Here is a 17,800-nt window from a genome sequence, read left to right on the forward strand (position 1 = left end):
TCAGCAATCTAGATAAGAAATGCAGAATGAAAATTAGCCAACAAGGGTCATGGGTGCACAGCTCTCATGAACAGACACATTAGCACACTGAGGAATAAACCATGCCAGGAATCAAATTAGAATGTGCAAAGCTTGTCAGAGTCTTCTAAAGAATGCCATTTGCTCGGCAGTTTTAAAATCATACCAAATTAACCTCCAAGCCCACATGACCTAAAGGGCTGTGCAAAACAACAACATATTTACAGCCTCAGGTAATGAAGAAGTCAAAAAGCAACAAAGAGAATGAGCTGAGAAAGTGAATGTAAGCATAGCCAACCAATCAGTAAATGCTTCCCAGGACACACACTTACCAAGTATATCCCCAAAGTTGGGCTGCCAGATGTTATGTTTGAATGGAAGCCAACCCTGGGTTTGTGAGAACACTTGCCAGACAGAGGAAAAGTTACTCTTACATTAAAAAACAAAACAGTCCTCCAAGATCAGTTATTTCTTTTCACTTTGGCAATATGATCACTTGGTAAATATTTCTCCCAAAGCTTTTCAGCTAATGGTTAAGAACTTAAGATTGGTCAGCTTACCCTGGCATCTGTGACCTTGAATTCTCTTAGGATATACTGTGGCATGTTGTACTCAGCCATGGGATCTACAACAAAGTACTGGTATCTTGCAGATCGTTCTGCTGGCCAGTATTGGTGACATTTCTCCTAAAAGGAGAGAAGATTAATGTCAAACTATATAAAGTACCAATAAATTTTTATCTATCATCTATCAATCTATATATTTAATTTCTTTCTCTCAATGAAAGTTCAAAATTCAAGGCCATTCCAATTACATGTGACACAATTTTCTCTTTGAAACCAAAAGTTCCTTGAGAATAGGAAAATCATATGGTTTAATATTTGCTCATGGTATCAAGCACAGTACTTACACACAGTAGCTTATTAATACACATCAATTGAATTAAATGCTTTGATAGGGCACGTGTCTTCATACCTACAAGTTCTCCAAATACTAACATTGGTCCTTGGATATAATGCTGGCCCTATCAATCATGCATTGCACCACCAGAGCAGACTTGCGTCACTGGGTTATGGAATGAATAGGACCATCAAGTGTGAATGCATAAGAAAACCTCTATATTGATCTAGTCCAGTCTCACTTGTCAGCTGAGGAAACTGGAGCCCAAGAAGTATTAATGATCTGGCCAAAGCAGAGAATCAACTATGAATATTCAGAATACTCAGGTTACTTTCCTAGTTTGGCATTTGTTGCTCTCTTTATTCTAAATGCTCTCTTTATTCTAAATTCTAAATGAGGAGCTTTAGACCCATTTCCACATTTATGCAAGGAAGAGAGAAAGAAAATATCTTAAGCAAATAGAATAAAATGCTTACATCTATTGAATCTAAGTGGTAAGTCCTTACTTAGGTATCTCTAATACTATTTTATGTATTTTTCAGAATAATCACTTTCAAAAAGTAGATCTGAGATGACCAGATTATATTCTTGGAAAAACTATGTAACTTTCTAACACACTATTCAATATGGGGTGGAGGGTGGGCAGGTAAGAATTTGCTTCATGAGTGAAAGAAGTCAAGTTTCTTCACACAGAGAAATGATGGCACATTTGCTCATGAAACTCCAGCTTGTCCAGGGTGGAAGGAAAAAAGATTATGCTGAGAGTTGGGACCAATGTCAAACAGGGACATCTGCTTCTTCGCTCCTATGATCGTGACGCACTGGAAACAAAATACCAGCTCTTTCTTCAAAACGCACAAATTAATGAACTTGATGTGGCTTTGCAAGTTAAAAACCAACAAAAGAGTAATGAATGGTCCATAAGGTGTCTGGAGAACTCTACATTTCTAAGAAGTGATGCTGGCCCCTAGGTTATTAAGACTAAATCATCATTTCTTCATGGAGTAAATGTCTTATGAGAAGACACTTACTCTGCCCATCTCACGCAGCTTGGTGAGCATCACAACAATGGTGGAATTGTGTTCCCAAAGCATCCGCCAGAAATCTTCGGTGGTCTCTGCCAAGGGCCCCTGGGTAGCGATGTAGGCTTTCTGTTGTCTGTATTACAGAGAATAAAAGTAGCATGTTAAAGTAATCAGAGAACACGCAAAGGTTCACATTTGGTACATAAACATCACCCAGTAATGAAAACTAAAAACATATTATCAGGACAATTACAGTAAATGTCCATTAAGATTGTGTCAACAAATGAGAATATTTACATTTTGGGGGCTCTGCAAAAGGAATTGCTTTGTTAATATTATGATGTATGTCCTTATCATTATTATTTAAATTTTAGTGCAACCCTAATAGCTCAGTTTCATATATCATACAAGTCACTTAAGAAACAGTGGTATGGTTTAATTTTATAGATATGACTTTACACAATCTATTAAAATTATGAAATATGGTGTAAAACAGCTTCTTCATTAAGACCTTCCACAACCCAATGATTTCTTTTTATTTTTTTAATATTTTATTTATTTATTTGACAGACAGAGATCACAAGTGGGCAGAGAGACAGGTAGAGAAAAAGAGGGGGAAGCAGGCTTGCCACTGAGCAGAGAGCCTGATGTAGGACTTGATCCCAGGACCCTGAGATCATGACCTGAGCCAAAGGCAGAGGCTTTAACCCACTGAGCCACACAGGTGCCCCTGTAACCCATTGATTTCTGAAGGAAGAGTGCAAAAGGCCAGATTAAAGATTCCATGACTGCTTCTTACTCCTACCTAAAATAATAAAAAACAAATACCAAGGGTCTGAATGCTGACCTATGCAGAAAAAAGATGCTTTGAATTGAGATGAAATTCGTTCTGGCTGTGAAACTAGGGCACATGTAAATATCAAGGCTTTTGACTGTCAGGGGAGCAAGAGTATATACCTGTATCCATCAATAAAACTGGCATTGATGTAATCAGATCCTTCTACCCCTCTGATAGGCTGCAGGCATACCCTCGTAGATTCATATGGCATAATATTAACAAGGCGATTTTTGAATTTATTACATGGAAGATTGGCACTGATGAATCTTGAGGTGTGAGCTTTAGAGCTGGCTAGACGCTGTTGAATAAAAGAAAAGAAAAAAATCTGACAAAAATAATTTTAGCCTATGGTCAGATGCAACGTATTCAAGATTTCCTCTTTAGATATAAAGCTTATGTTTACTTTAAAGCAAAGGACTCTTCAAATTGCACTGCTTTTCACTTCTACCTAATGATTCCATATAGTTTACCAAATTTTTAAATACGTTCGGAGAGTAGGATCTCTCAATTTAAATTACAGTACAAAAGAGCTCGAGGTATTGTTAGGAAGCAAAGAACAGAAAAGGGAAAGAGGAAGAAAGTGTTTTATAGTCAGACACTTGAGAAGGTCAAGTGAATCTTGTAACTTCAGAATTTGAAAGGTTAAAAAAGTGAAGCCACAACTCAAAGACAATCCCAGAATGACTTGCTCCTGAATTACCACATCACATCCAATATCATACCTTAAATTCAAGCTCCATTCCTGTGACATTCTCTCCTGCTTCTATTTGTGTCAGCTTCTGAATGTAGGCATACAAGTTTCTAGCTGGCACTTCGGTATTTCCACAAGTCACTGCTTCTAGCAGTGCATCATGGATAAAGATGTATTGGTCTTCTGTTTGAACCATGTAATTCCTCTGGGCTCTCATTAAAGTTACATGGCCATAAATATCTACAGTTTTTTCATGCTTTATTCTTTCTAACATGGCATCTATTACGATGAAACAACCCGTTCGGCCAACTCCCGCACTACAAGAAAAACAAAGAGAAAAGAGAAGTCCAAATAAATCTATCAGAACACCAAAACATAAAAAATTATTTCAATTCTCACTAAGCGGGTTTTAAACCCATTAATTCTTTTCAACTATCTGTTGGGATTATTTTGGAGCACTCTAAAGTAAAAAGTATTATCAAGTCACTATAACCAGAAGATAGGGAATCAAATACCAAGTAAAATTAATTTAGTTTAAAAACGTAAAAAATTAAATCCAAAAATATTGTGGTCCTTGATCATATAATACAAAGTAGACATTATTTTGAAACTGTTAAAAAACACAAACACGTAAGTTGTTTATATTAGAAGATATTTTAAAAATTGGTTAAGATCTAATTAGGCTTTATCTTTTTGTAAAACTTCTCCATCTATTTCACTTCAATTTGTGAAATAAAAATTAGAAAATCACTCAGTCTGAAACAGTTCATATTCTAAAACCCAGCAAGGAAGTTTTAAAATCAACTTAGTGGGAAATGGATAATTAAAATATTAAAATGTTACACACTGAAAAAGGTGCAGGATATTTACAATGAAAATAAATTCCTACTAAAAATATAATCACTAGAGAGTAGTTGTGCTTTTTGTTTTTACTCTCTTCTCCTCCAGAGTCGAATGTATTTCGAAATTCCAGGTGAAATTCAAGTATTCTGTGTGGGAAAATAAAAACCTTAGTCTTTGTTACTGAAGATCCTCTGAGGTATTTTTTAAACTCCATTGCTTTGGAACTTATGGATCATTTTCCAGTTGGTGGAAACCAATTCAAAGACGAAAAGGTGAGAGAGTGAGCAAAACCCAAAGACAAGATCTGCTGGTCCAAGGAGACAATCTAATTTACTGAACTGGATTAGAGAGTCAGGTGGTTGAAACATTGGAATTTCCTCAAGTGTTGAAAAGAATACTGGCAAAATAACACATCTGTTTTCTTAAATCTCTGTGTAAGCCTTGTTTGTCTCTTATCAAACTCTTTAGAGTGAGTCTGTTTATATGTCAAGTATGGTTGAATCCAACATATTTTTCTCCTCTTTTTTATTTTTTAAGATTTTATTTATTTATTTGACAGAGATCACAAGCAAGCAGAGAGGCAGGCAGAGAGAGAGGGAGGGAAGCAGGTTCCCCAGTGAGCAGGGAGCCCGATGCGGGCCTTGATCTCAGGACCCTGAGATCATGACCTGAGCTGAAGGCAGAGGCTTTAACCCGCTGAGCCACCCAGGCACCCTATTTTTCTCCTCTTGATCATGAATATTTACCTGGCTGGGAAACATGTAATCAACAGGAATAGGTATCCATCACCACCACAGACACTAAGCAACAGACAGTCTCCTTCATTAGCTACATGCCACTGTTTCCCGTCATTTCTGTATCTATGTGGTGATTTATTTATCCATCTGTCCACTGACACGTCCTTCTCTCTCTCTCCCTTTTTTTTTTTTTTAGACTTTATTTATTTATTTGACAGACAGAGATCACAAGTAGGCAGAGAGGCAGGCATAGAGAGAGGAGGAAGCAGGCTCTCTGACGAGCAGAGAGCCCGATGCGGGGCTCGATCCCAGGACCCTGGGATCATGACCTGAGCCGAAAGCAGAGGCTTTAACCCACTGAGCCACCCAGGCACCCTGTCCTTCTCTTTATTCAATGAACGGCACTTTGTTAAGTAGCATAGGGAATACAATATTAACGATGACTTACATCATGCCTTTAAGAGCTTAGCATCTGTCAATGAGATAAAAGGTTACTTAACCATTTATACTAAAAGACAAAAAAGAGAGAAAGAGAGAGAGAGACTAAGGAGGTGTCAGTTCTGTGGATGATGTGGCATTTGAACCACGACTTGGGAGGGTAGGAAGGACGGGGCAACTGAGGAGGCTAGAATAACAAAAGAGAAACAATGGCTTTTTTTTTTTTTTAAAGATTTTTATTTATTTATTTGACAGAGAGAAATCACAAGTAAGCAGAGAGGCAGGCAGAGAGAGAGGAGGAAGCAGGCTCCCTGCTGAGCAGAAAGCCCGATGTGGGGCTCGAACCCAGGACCTGGGATCATGACCTAAGCCGAAGGCAGCGGCTTAACCCACTGAGCCACCCAGGCGCCCCGAAACAATGGCTTCTGCAGTCAGACTGTTGGCTCTGGGAGTTACATGAGAAACTTTCCATTGGCCTAGTGAGGCACTTGAACAAGGAATGTACCAAAAGTCCAAATGAATGAGTTTAGTGAGCACTAGGGTGCCTGACACAACTGAAGTGGCAATTTCTCTAGTGCCAAGTGGCCACAAGGTGGTTAAGTAAGTATTTTGTAACAAATAATACCTTCATTTAACTACTGAGCAGTACAGATCAAATCTAGCTTCCACAAAGTGACATGCCATTGAGATCTAATGCAAAAGCCCATTGAGATAGAGTCTTTGAAGTGACAGAACTATTTGTTAGCACACGATTAGAGAGGTCCACAAAGTCCCATTTTATCTAGTTTGTTCTACTAATAAACCTATGAGAGGGCAAATTTTTCCTGTCATTCTCCATCCCCCTACTTCCTCCCCTGCCCCAGGCAGGATTAATCATCCTCTGTTCCTGATCACTTAAGTACAGTGTCAAATATCACCCTAGTACAGTCTCAGTTACATCACATTCTTAATTAACCTGGTGGGTCTGCCATCCACAAATCATGGTGCATTACAGAAACTACATTTTCTATTGCCTTTGTGTGCCTTGCACCAAGCATGCAGTCGGTGCTCAATAATGTTTGTAAAATAAGAAAATAAGTCAGGATTGGCATCAGAGCTCTTATGTAATGAGCAGCCATCCATGTTCAGTAAGCCCACTGAGGAAGCAGGACTCTTCAGTTAGTGAAAGAAATCCCACATTTGACAAAAAGCTCAGAACTGTGCAGAGAATGCCTGAAGACTGCTCCACGGTGCTGGGTCGGGAGACCGGAAAATGCTTTGAGTGGCCTCCATGTCTTGGTCTTCTGATCTGCCATCACAGTGCAATTAAAAGAAACAGAGTAAGACAATCTGGAGAACGGAGGTAACCTCCTACAATGAGGAGGTTCTAAGACTATGAGTAATACCTTTTTCTCCTTTTCTATATTGTTTTTCTTAGTTGTTTTCATCCTAATTGTGCATTGTTTCTAACTGGATATAGCTTCATGCAGTTCTTTATAGTGGAAACCATTCCATAAGCCTTATAACTGAGCCCTAAATATTAAGTCAGTTCTAGATAATGGTGGGATATTTCCCCAAAATACACATCAAGGACCACTCTCAAATGTCTGGATGATGCATAGATCTATATTCAGAGAGAAAGATATCATAGAATCTTGGGAAATTAATAGGAATGACTAGTTTCAAACAGTAGCAACCTCTTCATGGTGGTAATGAGAGAAAAAAATAAAATATATATCTGAGTCTAAATTACAAACTGTGGAGAGAGAAGAAAGAAGATAGGGTATGCCTTAAGCAAAACCCATTTTTTCTCCCCAAAATTCAAAATACTATTAACTGTCCAATCTTATATGTAAGATAAGGAAGGAGCTGACCCTTTTAACTAATGTGTTACCTCTTCTTTAGGAGGAAGAGTTCTTAGGAGTTTTAAATATTAGAGGTGTCTCTTAGCTTGAAGTAAAAAGGTACTTTTTCCAGATATCAACAGCTGGGGGCATTTGAGAAAAATCACTTTTAACTTCTTCCTTGCTTTCCCGTTTTTCTTAAATTGAGATAGTCTTTAAGTCTTAAGGCTTAAGGCTAAATTAACCATACAGAGTGTTTTCCAAACATAAAGGAAGAAACAGTTACTTTGTAGGTACAAACTGCATTTTAAAATTATACCTCTGAAGCTGACAAAAGGCATAGGTAGTGTTGATGCTGAGAAAATTATGATAAAATCATTGCAGGATCGTTTGAGATTAGGCTTTCAAAATCTTGCTTTAAGCTACCCCCTCAAGCTGTTCTCCCCTCTATCCTCCTATTTCCAATAAATAATACATTACACTGGAAGAACTTTCTGCTTTCCCATATATTGTCATGGTAAACAAGATGGCAGTAAAGCTCCTTCCCACCATAGTGCTTGGTTCCCGGGAGGCATTCAGCAAAGGTCTATCATTTCCCTTTTCCCTTCTATGATTTATAACATTTGGAAGCTGCCCTCCAGTCCTCTAGCTAATGGTAAATGGCCAAAAAGGGACTCAAATGGAGGCTGTGCAGTGCTAAACGTTAGCACCACGTTCCATGGCACTATCTTTGCTTCCTATTATTTTCTGCCAGTTGGATCAGAAAAAAAAAAAAAAAGAAAAAGAAAAAGAAAAGAAAAGAAAACAAAACAAAACAGAAAAATACCTTTCTTGTGGCCCACCCCTCTAGAACACCCTTTTAGCAGTGTTCAATAATTCCGAATGCAAGTTCCTTGAAAAGCTTTTTTTTCCCTTGGTTTCTGTGCCACTGAATATGGGATACAACAGATACTTCCCTTGTGGTCGAAAGTAGGAAAATAGGGACCTTCAGTACAAAACCATGCGGAACATGCAGCCCGTGAATTGAGCCAAGAGGGACTGTGATTCACCTGGAATGATTCCATTGACTCCATGACAGGGTAGAAATTCTAGCAAGTGGGAAACCAAGACCAAACTCTAAAAGCCATCTTCAGAAACCTACTGGCATCCCTTTAGATTGTACCTTGGTGAGCCATGTTTTTTTCTGTTTAATGTCTGTACTGATTAGCCTCATGCTTTGGATTTTTCCATTTGTATCTTTTGTTCTAATTCACACACCTCAGCCAGCTTTCAAAATGTAGATAATGTCCCCAAAGTTCTGTCCTCCTTTCTCTCATTCCCCCTCATGAATCAACAATAATCTTTAAAAAAAAAAATTATTCCTAAAGCGATAGACCTTTCACTAAGCATAAGTGGAGACCCATATTTCAAGTTGCCCTCAAGTTTCTCTAAAAATAAATAGATTCCAAGATTAATTGGCATCTTCTCTGCTCAAATCTGCTCTTCCCTCTCTCTCTTTCCTTACTATTCAGGTCTAAAATTTAAGAATCAGTTTGGATTGTTTTTCCCTCCTACCCTACGTGAGAATAAATTATAAATTCCTGTGCTTTCAACCTCTACAAATTTTATTCAACTATTCATCAATGGTGTGCTGGAGCTGGAAAAGCCAATTGTTAAATTCTCAGAAATTTTGCTTAATTAAATATATTTAAAATAAAGGTATACTAAAACACAGTCCTTCTTAATTACTTTTCATGTATGCTCTTGAGCTGAAACTATTATATAATGGTGTACTACTGAACATCTCTCCCAAGTTTTGCATTCAGTGATGTCACATTTGTATCTTGAAATCAGATATGGTGGGAGGACTTTCACCAAGGAAACTAGCAAAAACTTGTTTTCCCCTCACAGAGCTGGTTGTTACACATTACCAGCACACACTGGCTGTCCTGATTCATCCATGCCCACCAGCCAGGGACAGGCAGGAAAGTGCTCCTTACTTTGTTTTTCCATCCACATACTCTTGTAAGACTCAAATATTTATCCCACAAATATTTACTGAGTGCCTACCACATGCTAAGACTTCGGGGAAATGGTGAGCAAAACCGACAGAATCCTTGGAGATTACAGTTAGCAGGAGAATTAGACAGTAAGTAATCATAAGAATAAGTAGGTAATTTTAAATCCCCAACCACTGCTATGAGGTAAAAATACATCATGCTGGCTGAGGACTTTTGAGGAAATGTCATTTAAACTGATACCTGTTATAGACTGAATTATGTCCTCTCAAAATCCATATGTCGAAGCCTTACACCTCAACATGACTATATTTGGTGATAGGATCCTCAGGGAGGTAATAAGGTTAAATAAGGTAATAATGGTGAGGCCCTTACCCAGTTAGACTGGTATCTTTATAAGAATAAGAAGAGACATCAGAGAACTTCATATAAATAAAACAGTTATTTTAGAGAATTACTGTTAATACAGTTATACCTTTAATAAAAATGTTTAAAACAATACTTTTTTTTTTAAAGCTTTTATTTATTTATTTGACAGAGAGATCACAAGTAGGCAGAGAGGCAGGGAGAGAGAGAGGGGGAAGCAGTCTCCCTGCTGAGCAAAGAGCCTGATTCGAGGCTCGATCCCAGGACCCTGGGATCATGACCTGAGCTGAAGGTAGAGGCTTTAACCCACTGAGCCATCCAGGCGCCCTGTATAAACAACACTTAAAATGGAAAATAAATATGTGGAATCTGCCTTTTTCCCCCACGCTGCCTTTCGGCCATCATAGCTTTCATTTAGTTACTCAAATAGGCTAAGCTATTTTCCATGCCAGGGCCTTTTCTTGGGATATTCTCTCCTAGAAATCTTTTCCTTCTTCAATCAATAAACCGTTCATTGTCCTTTAGATATTGTGTGTGTCCTCTAGGGCTGGATGCCTTAAACAACAGAAATTTATTTTCTGTAAGTTTAGAAGGCCAGAAGTCTAAGATTAAGTTGCCATCAGGGTTGGTTTCTGGTGAGACCTCTCCTCTTGGCTTAAGATAGCAACCTTTCAGTTGTGTCTTGACGTGGTGTTTCCCTGTGCATGGGCAGAGAGAGAGAGAGCTCTATCTCCAAATACAGTTACACTGGGGGAGAGAGGGTAAGGCCTTCAACATATGAATATCGAGGGGACACAATTCAGTCCATAACAGGTATCAATTTAAATCAATTGAAATTCTTCATAAGTGCTTTGCCAGCATGATAGACATGTACCTCACAACAGTTGTTGAAATTTATACTTATATATTTACTCATAGGAGTATTTAGTACCCAATTCTCCTGCTAAATTGTAATCTCCATGATGATAGAATCTTCCGTTCATTTCACTTACCACCTCGCTGATGTCTCAGCACATGGTAGGCACTCAGTAAATATTTGCAGGATAATAGCATCACCGACTCTTGAGTTGTTTTTGTTTTTTTCTCTCTGATACATCTATTTGTTTGCTGGAATATGTCTTTGAATAATGTTTTAAGTAAAATAGGCATGGATAGTATTATTCCTGATGCTTTGTCTACCTGAGAATGTTTATTTGCTTTTACCTAGTTAAAACTGCGCTAAAACTCGGGAAATACTTTCATTGTAAGAGTCATGGATTTCCCCAGCTCCAGGCTAATTAAGACATATGTAAAGCTTTCTTAGCTCTGGGCCTTTGTTTATGCAGGCCCTTCCTCCTCTGTATCAGGTCTACGTGTTGATATCTACCTTCCTTCAAGACTCCTCTCACATGCCATATCCTTGACCAACACTATCCCCTGGTTTACTCCTCCTTGGGTCTCTGTGGAAATGTAAACTTCTCTATCACAACTGCCTTACCTCATGTTTGTTTTCTCATTATTATCTTTATGTCAATTAATAATCTCCTTGAGGGAAGAGCAACAGCTTCCTTGTCTCTACTGTGTTTGACAGTTTTTCATGGCAATTTCCATGCCAGGGAAATAGGAAGTCTTCAACTTGAGTTGCAAATTTTTAAAAATATAAGTTTAAAAATATGAAGTTGTTTCTTTTGGATCAATGACATACACAGGAACATTCCTCAAAGTCCCCTGGTGTGGGAATACTACTTTGATACATGTTTACAGAAATAAAGGGAGTTCTTAAAATTTGATGAGATGGAAGCAACCTGTGTTTATGCTCTGCTCCAGTTGCTCAGAAACAACAAACCACAGGCACCACTTTTTTCTTAAGAAACTGAACGCTGAAAATTCAGAGCTTTTAGAAGTATGCCAGCCTACTTTTGTTTGAATTTCCACGTTTCCACAACAGCACATATTTTACTTCCTTCTACAGTTTGCTCTATTTTTCACCCATCAGTATCTGAGTGCAGTGCACCTCTCAAAATGAAGGATTGTAGTTCTAAAAGCAAATGCATTTTTCTTTGATCCTGAAAAACTCAGCTCCCCATAGCAGCAATAATGACGGAACCCTATTTAGTGCTGTTTGTTTTTCATCATTTCAACAGCCTTCAACCTGAAACATGATAAGAACAGCAAAACTGATAAACCACCCTTATTTTTATCTGTTTTCTGTCAGAGTAGTTGCCAAGCATAGAGATAGATTTTTCTAAATATCTTAAAAAAAAAAAAAAAAGTGCATAACCCCGTGCTTCAAGCTGAGGCCAGTACAATTTAGTACATTTATTATGTTACAGAACATTCCTGCAAAAAGGGAAGAGGACAGCACTGTTAAATCAAGTCTAGCATCAGGTTGGTTCCTGTATCCCCTGAAGTAAATACAACTTTCTGATCTGCCTTCCAGTGAGGACAATGATGCCACCAAAGCAAACCAAATTACTGACAAAATTTTGCCTTAAAAACAATAGCAAGAACAACAACAACAACAACAAAAACCGTTTCAGTCAGTGATAGACATTCCAGTATTTATAAGCTGAAAGACTATGCAACCCATTGAGCAAGTACGCCTACTAGGAAATTGTTATTACTTCAATATTATCATTCATCCAGTTACAACATTTGTTTTCAATTTCTAAAAACATGATTGAGTTAGTCCCATGAGTTGAAATATGCTTAATGTCCCGTGATGCGATTCGGTAGTAATGTGCAAAAGGAAAACATTAAGAGGCATAAGGGGGCTGTTTTGTACTAAAATCATTCTGGGGATGTGCTTAAAAGTTGGCTTTTCTGATTAATCTGGTGGAGTGTTAATGCTGACCCTTTACTGATACTTCAATGATCTGGCAAAAAAAAAAAAAAAAAAAAAAAAAAAAAAAGTAGAATTAGGAGATTTTACAGATCATTTAGTTAGATGCAAAGTCAGTAAAATATGAACCAGAAATCTTGGTGAGCATTTTGTACATATATCAGCTCATAATTAGATTGGATATTACAGTTCGGCTGCAACAAAAATGGCATTTACCAACTGCAAAAACACAAGAAAGGACACCTATGAGAGAATGGATTGAGTTTTATGACCGATGTTTGCAAGATTAGTCAGATGACTGTCCTTCTATAACTGTGATGTGATTTTGATATGGCTGTCCTTGTAAAACTCTTCCTTCATTTATTAGTTAAAAATTAACAATTAACTTAACATTCAATTATACTGGGAAACTCCAGAGTATTTAGCACTTTCTACAAAAAAGTGACCCAGAAGTAGTTTTGTATCACATCCTCTGGCATCTCTTTTACCTTGAATGATCAGAGAAATTATGCCAATCCCTTTGACATAAATATTCATCTGCTTGATTTACTCTTACATATTATAAAATAAAAATTAAATATTTTGAACAAATTGTCAATTAAATTTTTCCATGCTATTAAACACAGACTAAAAGCCTAGGTTTTATAGTTGTTGGAGGGGGCAATTTTTGTGTTCATTAAAATTTCAAGTGCATATATTCTTTGACACAGCACCTCTATTTATAGAAATCCATCACTGAGGCATATGTACACATATTCTTCCTAAGAGAATCTTAGGAAGGGATTTTCATTGCAACATTACTTGAAATAATAATTTAATTATGTAAAACAATTACTATGACTAAAGAAATGGTTAAATTATATAAATACCAGGAATACCAGTAAAAGTTGTTGTTAACAACAACAACAAAAAATTGTCCAAGATACTATTTATCCCACCTAACTATGTTGCAGACCAACAGGCACATCACAATGCCATTCTTATTTTTTAAAAAGACCATACAACAAGATTACATATTTTTATATGCATACATGCTGATGGATAGGACTCGATCTGCAAAGATATACAAATTATTACAAAAGTTACCTCTTAGTGGAGACTGGTATTGGTTTTGGTGTTGTAAGGGGATACTTTTACCTTAGTTGAAATGCTCAATTTTTTAGATTAAATTTCATTTCATTATTTTATTTTTTTTTAAAGAGAGAGAACAAGCAAGCATGTGGGGGAGGGGACAGAGGGAGAAGGAGAGAGAATCTTAAGCAGGCTTCACACCCAGCATGGAGCCCAGTGTGGGGCTCCATGTCACAACCCTGAGATCATGACCTGAGCTGAAATCAAGAGTCAGATGTTTAATCGGCTGAGCCACTCAAATTTTCTTTTGTTTGTTTTCTAAAAAAGGACAACATAATCATGCAATAATGGAATTAAGTAATATAGAATAATGAATAAAAGTTGCCATTATAACGATATTAAAGATCAATATACAATTGAGATCTTAAAGAGATAGAGAAGAGATAGAGATCTTAAAGGTAGAATCCTATCCGCTCTAGCTCAGGAATATTGCCCAGAGATGGATTCTTGGGAGAAGTCTGGGCAATGTTGGCAACTACTTACAACCAGGATTTGGTTCTGCCATCTGGCACAGGATTTTAAGGTGTGGGTTTCAGAAAACAGAGCAATAGAGAAGACAGCATAGAGAAGAGAATGCTTAGTAATGAGTTAGAATAAATAAAAGTTAGGATGAGATAACCTAGAACCTTGTCACTCTAGGAAAAAAAAAGTGTCTTGCCCTCTTGGGTGGCATCCTCCAGTGATCAGAAGTTCATACTTCATCAACAGAGAAGCAACAGAAGCTAAGCACAGAGAAACTGACATGAAAAGTATCTTAGTATAGAATATGGAGAGATCAAGGATAACCTAGCCAGATCACATTAGGACATTTTATTTTTCCATCATGGCCTGAGGGGGCCTTCTTAAAAAGAGTCTACAAAAAAATTCACATGGGCCAAATCATATTTTTTTTTTCTTTCAATTATGTTGACTCAAACAAAAATCCTCCAAAGACTTCTGTATGATTTTGGCTCTGTCTCAACATTATCTGCCAAACACATTCCTTATTATTCTTATAATGTGGTGCTCAAGATAAATTAGAAGGCTAATATGTTTATCTGAAGAACCCTGAATATGCCATAGCAGGTCTTATTTTACAGATGGATTGAGGAGGCCCCTGGGCACAGGTAGAAACCTACTCAGCTGGCCCCAATAATTGGTAATTGACTTGAATCTGAATGAGGTCAACTGAATGATGCTATGGAAGAATATGGAACTATATCATTTTCACAGAGATTTTCTTTGTAAATGGCCTATCAGTTCAGCTCATATTCTCAATTATTTTCATAATGACAAAAAATTATCTACATTTTGAAAGTGGATTCAACCATTTACCAGGCCTGCCAAGTAAAGCTGCATAGGCTGTATACTACTCAACCCAAAGAAAGTTACAGTCGTGTCAACTACAATGTGTAAAACCTGTTCAGTGAATGCAGCAGGTTCACCATAGCAAAATAAATGCCCTTATTCCTGACTCAGCTTGAGCAGAATCAAAGAGAAAAGTCAGGGGAAGGAAACTGTAAGGTATCAAACTTCAGCAATTGAACTTCAGCAACTTTATTTCAATCATTTTGGGAAATATGTCAATCTTTTCCCGTAAGGGCAAGTTTTCAGGGTTTTAGTTTTTCCTTTTCAAAGATGTTAGGATGTTCATTTAGACATAAATTGTCCAACGGTTTTAAAGGATCTAAATCAGGGGTTACAAATTGGTGTCTCCATGTTTAGTTTGGTCCTTTCCCTTGGGTCCTTTTGTTTGATGCCCACAAGTTTTTTTTAAGGCAGTAAGAATCTCAGTCTCACTGCCTACTGTCTCATACAGAGCCTGCCTCACTTCTTTATAACCCCCTGAAGGCCCCCAGCAGGCCTTTGTGCTGTGTCCCCATGGATCTGATCTGGCTTCTTAAACTCACAGGTTTCTGAATTACTGCATCAGTACTTCTCCTTACCTCTTCAAATTTGTCTGCTTACTTGGATTTTTAAAAGGAGGAACCTGAGACCCGGAGAGGGTTAAGAATTTGACCAAGATCTTGTGACTGTTAGAGCAGAGCTGAGACCTGAGGCTTAGGTCTATGTCTCCTCTTTCCCAGATTCATGCTTCCAGAAGAGGGTAGGGGTGGTTTACTGGAAACAATCTTCCTTAGAGCTCTCAGATGGACCCTAAGTCCATGATTCTATCAATTTAGGCTTGCAAGAATGTTGGTCTAAAAGAGACATACCGTGCCTGTAACTGTCCTTTAATCATGAAGCATTAGATCCCCTGTTCTATTCAACTGCCCCAAGTGAAATGCATTAAGTGGCTTTTGAAGCTCTGTCAAAATCGATTTTTGTGTACCTGGCTATATATTAACTAGTTATACTGATGTCAACTCGATCTGTTCCAGATTGATGGATGACGTTCCATAAGCACAGTATTCATACACGATGAGTACTTAATTAATGCAAATGACTATTAAGTGTAATAGTCATTTATTTAGAATGATATACTGGTCATACTGGATGATGGGAGTAGAGAACGCAGGGTTTGCCTCTTCTGAAAGGTAATATCGGAAGATGGGGAACATGGTCACAAGACTGTGACAACAGAAAGATGAAAATATTCAATAATTCATTCAATAAATACAAAATGAGAGATTCCTCTTCTATCAATCAAGCACCAGGCAATGTACCACCAGGCACCAATGCACACATTCCTTCAGTGTTAAGAAAGAGATTCCTGAGTTCTGCCCTAGAGACTCCACTTCAGTAGGTGTGGAGTAGAAATCAAGACTGCATTTCTAACAAGCTCCAAAATGTTCCTGTTGCTGCCAGTCCATGGGCAGAGATAATACTCTTCTCATATTTTTATAAGTAAATAGGTGCAAAAAATGTATCAAATACACTATCTATGCTCGTGTGTGTGTGTGTGTGTATGTATATGTAGATATATATATATCTACATATGTAGATATATATATATCTACATATGTAGATATATATATATATAAATTTAAAAACAAAATCTTGGGGTGCCTGAGTCAGTTAAGTATCTGCCCTCAGCTCAGGTCATGATCCCAAGGTCCTGGGATTGAGGCCCACGGGCTCGCTGCTTAGTGCTTCTTCCCCTCTTCTCCCCCGGCCCGAGGTCAATCTCTCTCTCTCTTTCTTTCTCTCAAATAAATAAAAAAATGAAGTCTTGAAAAAATAGTGACCTTTAAAAAAAAATTCTGACCTGTCATTCACATAGACTTTTTGACCTAACCACGTTAAAATTTCAATGCAAAAAGATGATTGTGAAGTTTGCTCTGAAAAACGTATGTTCTTTTTTTTTTTTTTAAGACAAAATACTTTACTACCTCCAGATACCTGTACATATATGGAATTATCTTGTAATAAAACTCAGATGTCAAAAGCCCACTTGGCAAGTTTTTTTTGTGATAAACAACCCCAATATGAGCAAATCAGATACCGTGTAATAAGACCCAAAAATATTTTTTCCAAAGACAGAAAGAAAAATATCCAAGCAGCAGAACCCTGATTGGAAAGACACAATACAAAGATAACAGAACTATTTTTAAGCTACATTTTATGACTAGGGGCACAGCAAAATAGTTTGAAATAGAAAGTTTTCATGCTGATTACATGAAATCAAAATATACACTGTTCAAAGGCAGCTAACATTTAAAAAATGCAGCCTAGTTTATGCAATGAATTTCAGTGTTCTTTCAGTCTAGGAATATTACAAAATACATTGCAGGTACAGCTGGGAAAACTCAGTGATACCCCTGTCCAGATCTCAGCTATTAGGTTATAAAAATATTTTCACATTTCCTGCAGATGTCTAGATTCCTTTCTTTGCTAGTAATTTTAATTCAGAACCCATTATTGACAGCTGTTTGTTCTGATAGACCCTAATTGCTCTTTTACCAGACTCAGCTGCAAGCAGGCTGATTTCCTTCTCCTTATAGAGTATATTACACATAAACACAGGCAGGAAAAAAAATAACCAATTAACTAAATACGTGTGTATAAAATGATTCATTGAGAGCACTGATCAAGTAATGTATCTAATGGCAACATAGGCCAAAGGAAATTACAGCACTTACCATTTACAGTATTAATTATATGGAAATATTCATAAGCATTAAAATATATAGATGATGAGTGGCAGCATGTGAGAATCTGCTCCTTTATTGATCAGTATGGGAGTTTTGACC

General features: G+C 37.4%; 1 protein-coding gene across 9 annotated transcripts in view; it reads right to left on the bottom strand.

Moving 5' to 3' along the window:
- The window catches only part of PTPRD (protein tyrosine phosphatase receptor type D), a 1,060,901-nt gene that overhangs the window by 9,569 nt on the left and 1,033,532 nt on the right, over window positions 1–17,800 (bottom strand). For all 9 annotated transcript variants that reach the window (XM_047699812.1, XM_047699814.1, XM_047699811.1 and 6 more), the window contains 4 exons: window positions 3,504–3,789; window positions 2,901–3,079; window positions 1,950–2,076; window positions 579–704 (listed from right to left, as the gene is read on the bottom strand). In XM_047699812.1, the coding sequence (XP_047555768.1) occupies window positions 579–704; window positions 1,950–2,076; window positions 2,901–3,079; window positions 3,504–3,789 (718 nt within the window). The remainder of the gene's footprint in view (window positions 1–578; window positions 705–1,949; window positions 2,077–2,900; window positions 3,080–3,503; window positions 3,790–17,800) is intronic.

The sequence above is a fragment of the Lutra lutra genome, chromosome 13 (assembly GCF_902655055.1).
Source record: "Lutra lutra chromosome 13, mLutLut1.2, whole genome shotgun sequence".
NCBI lineage: Eukaryota > Metazoa > Chordata > Mammalia > Carnivora > Mustelidae > Lutra > Lutra lutra.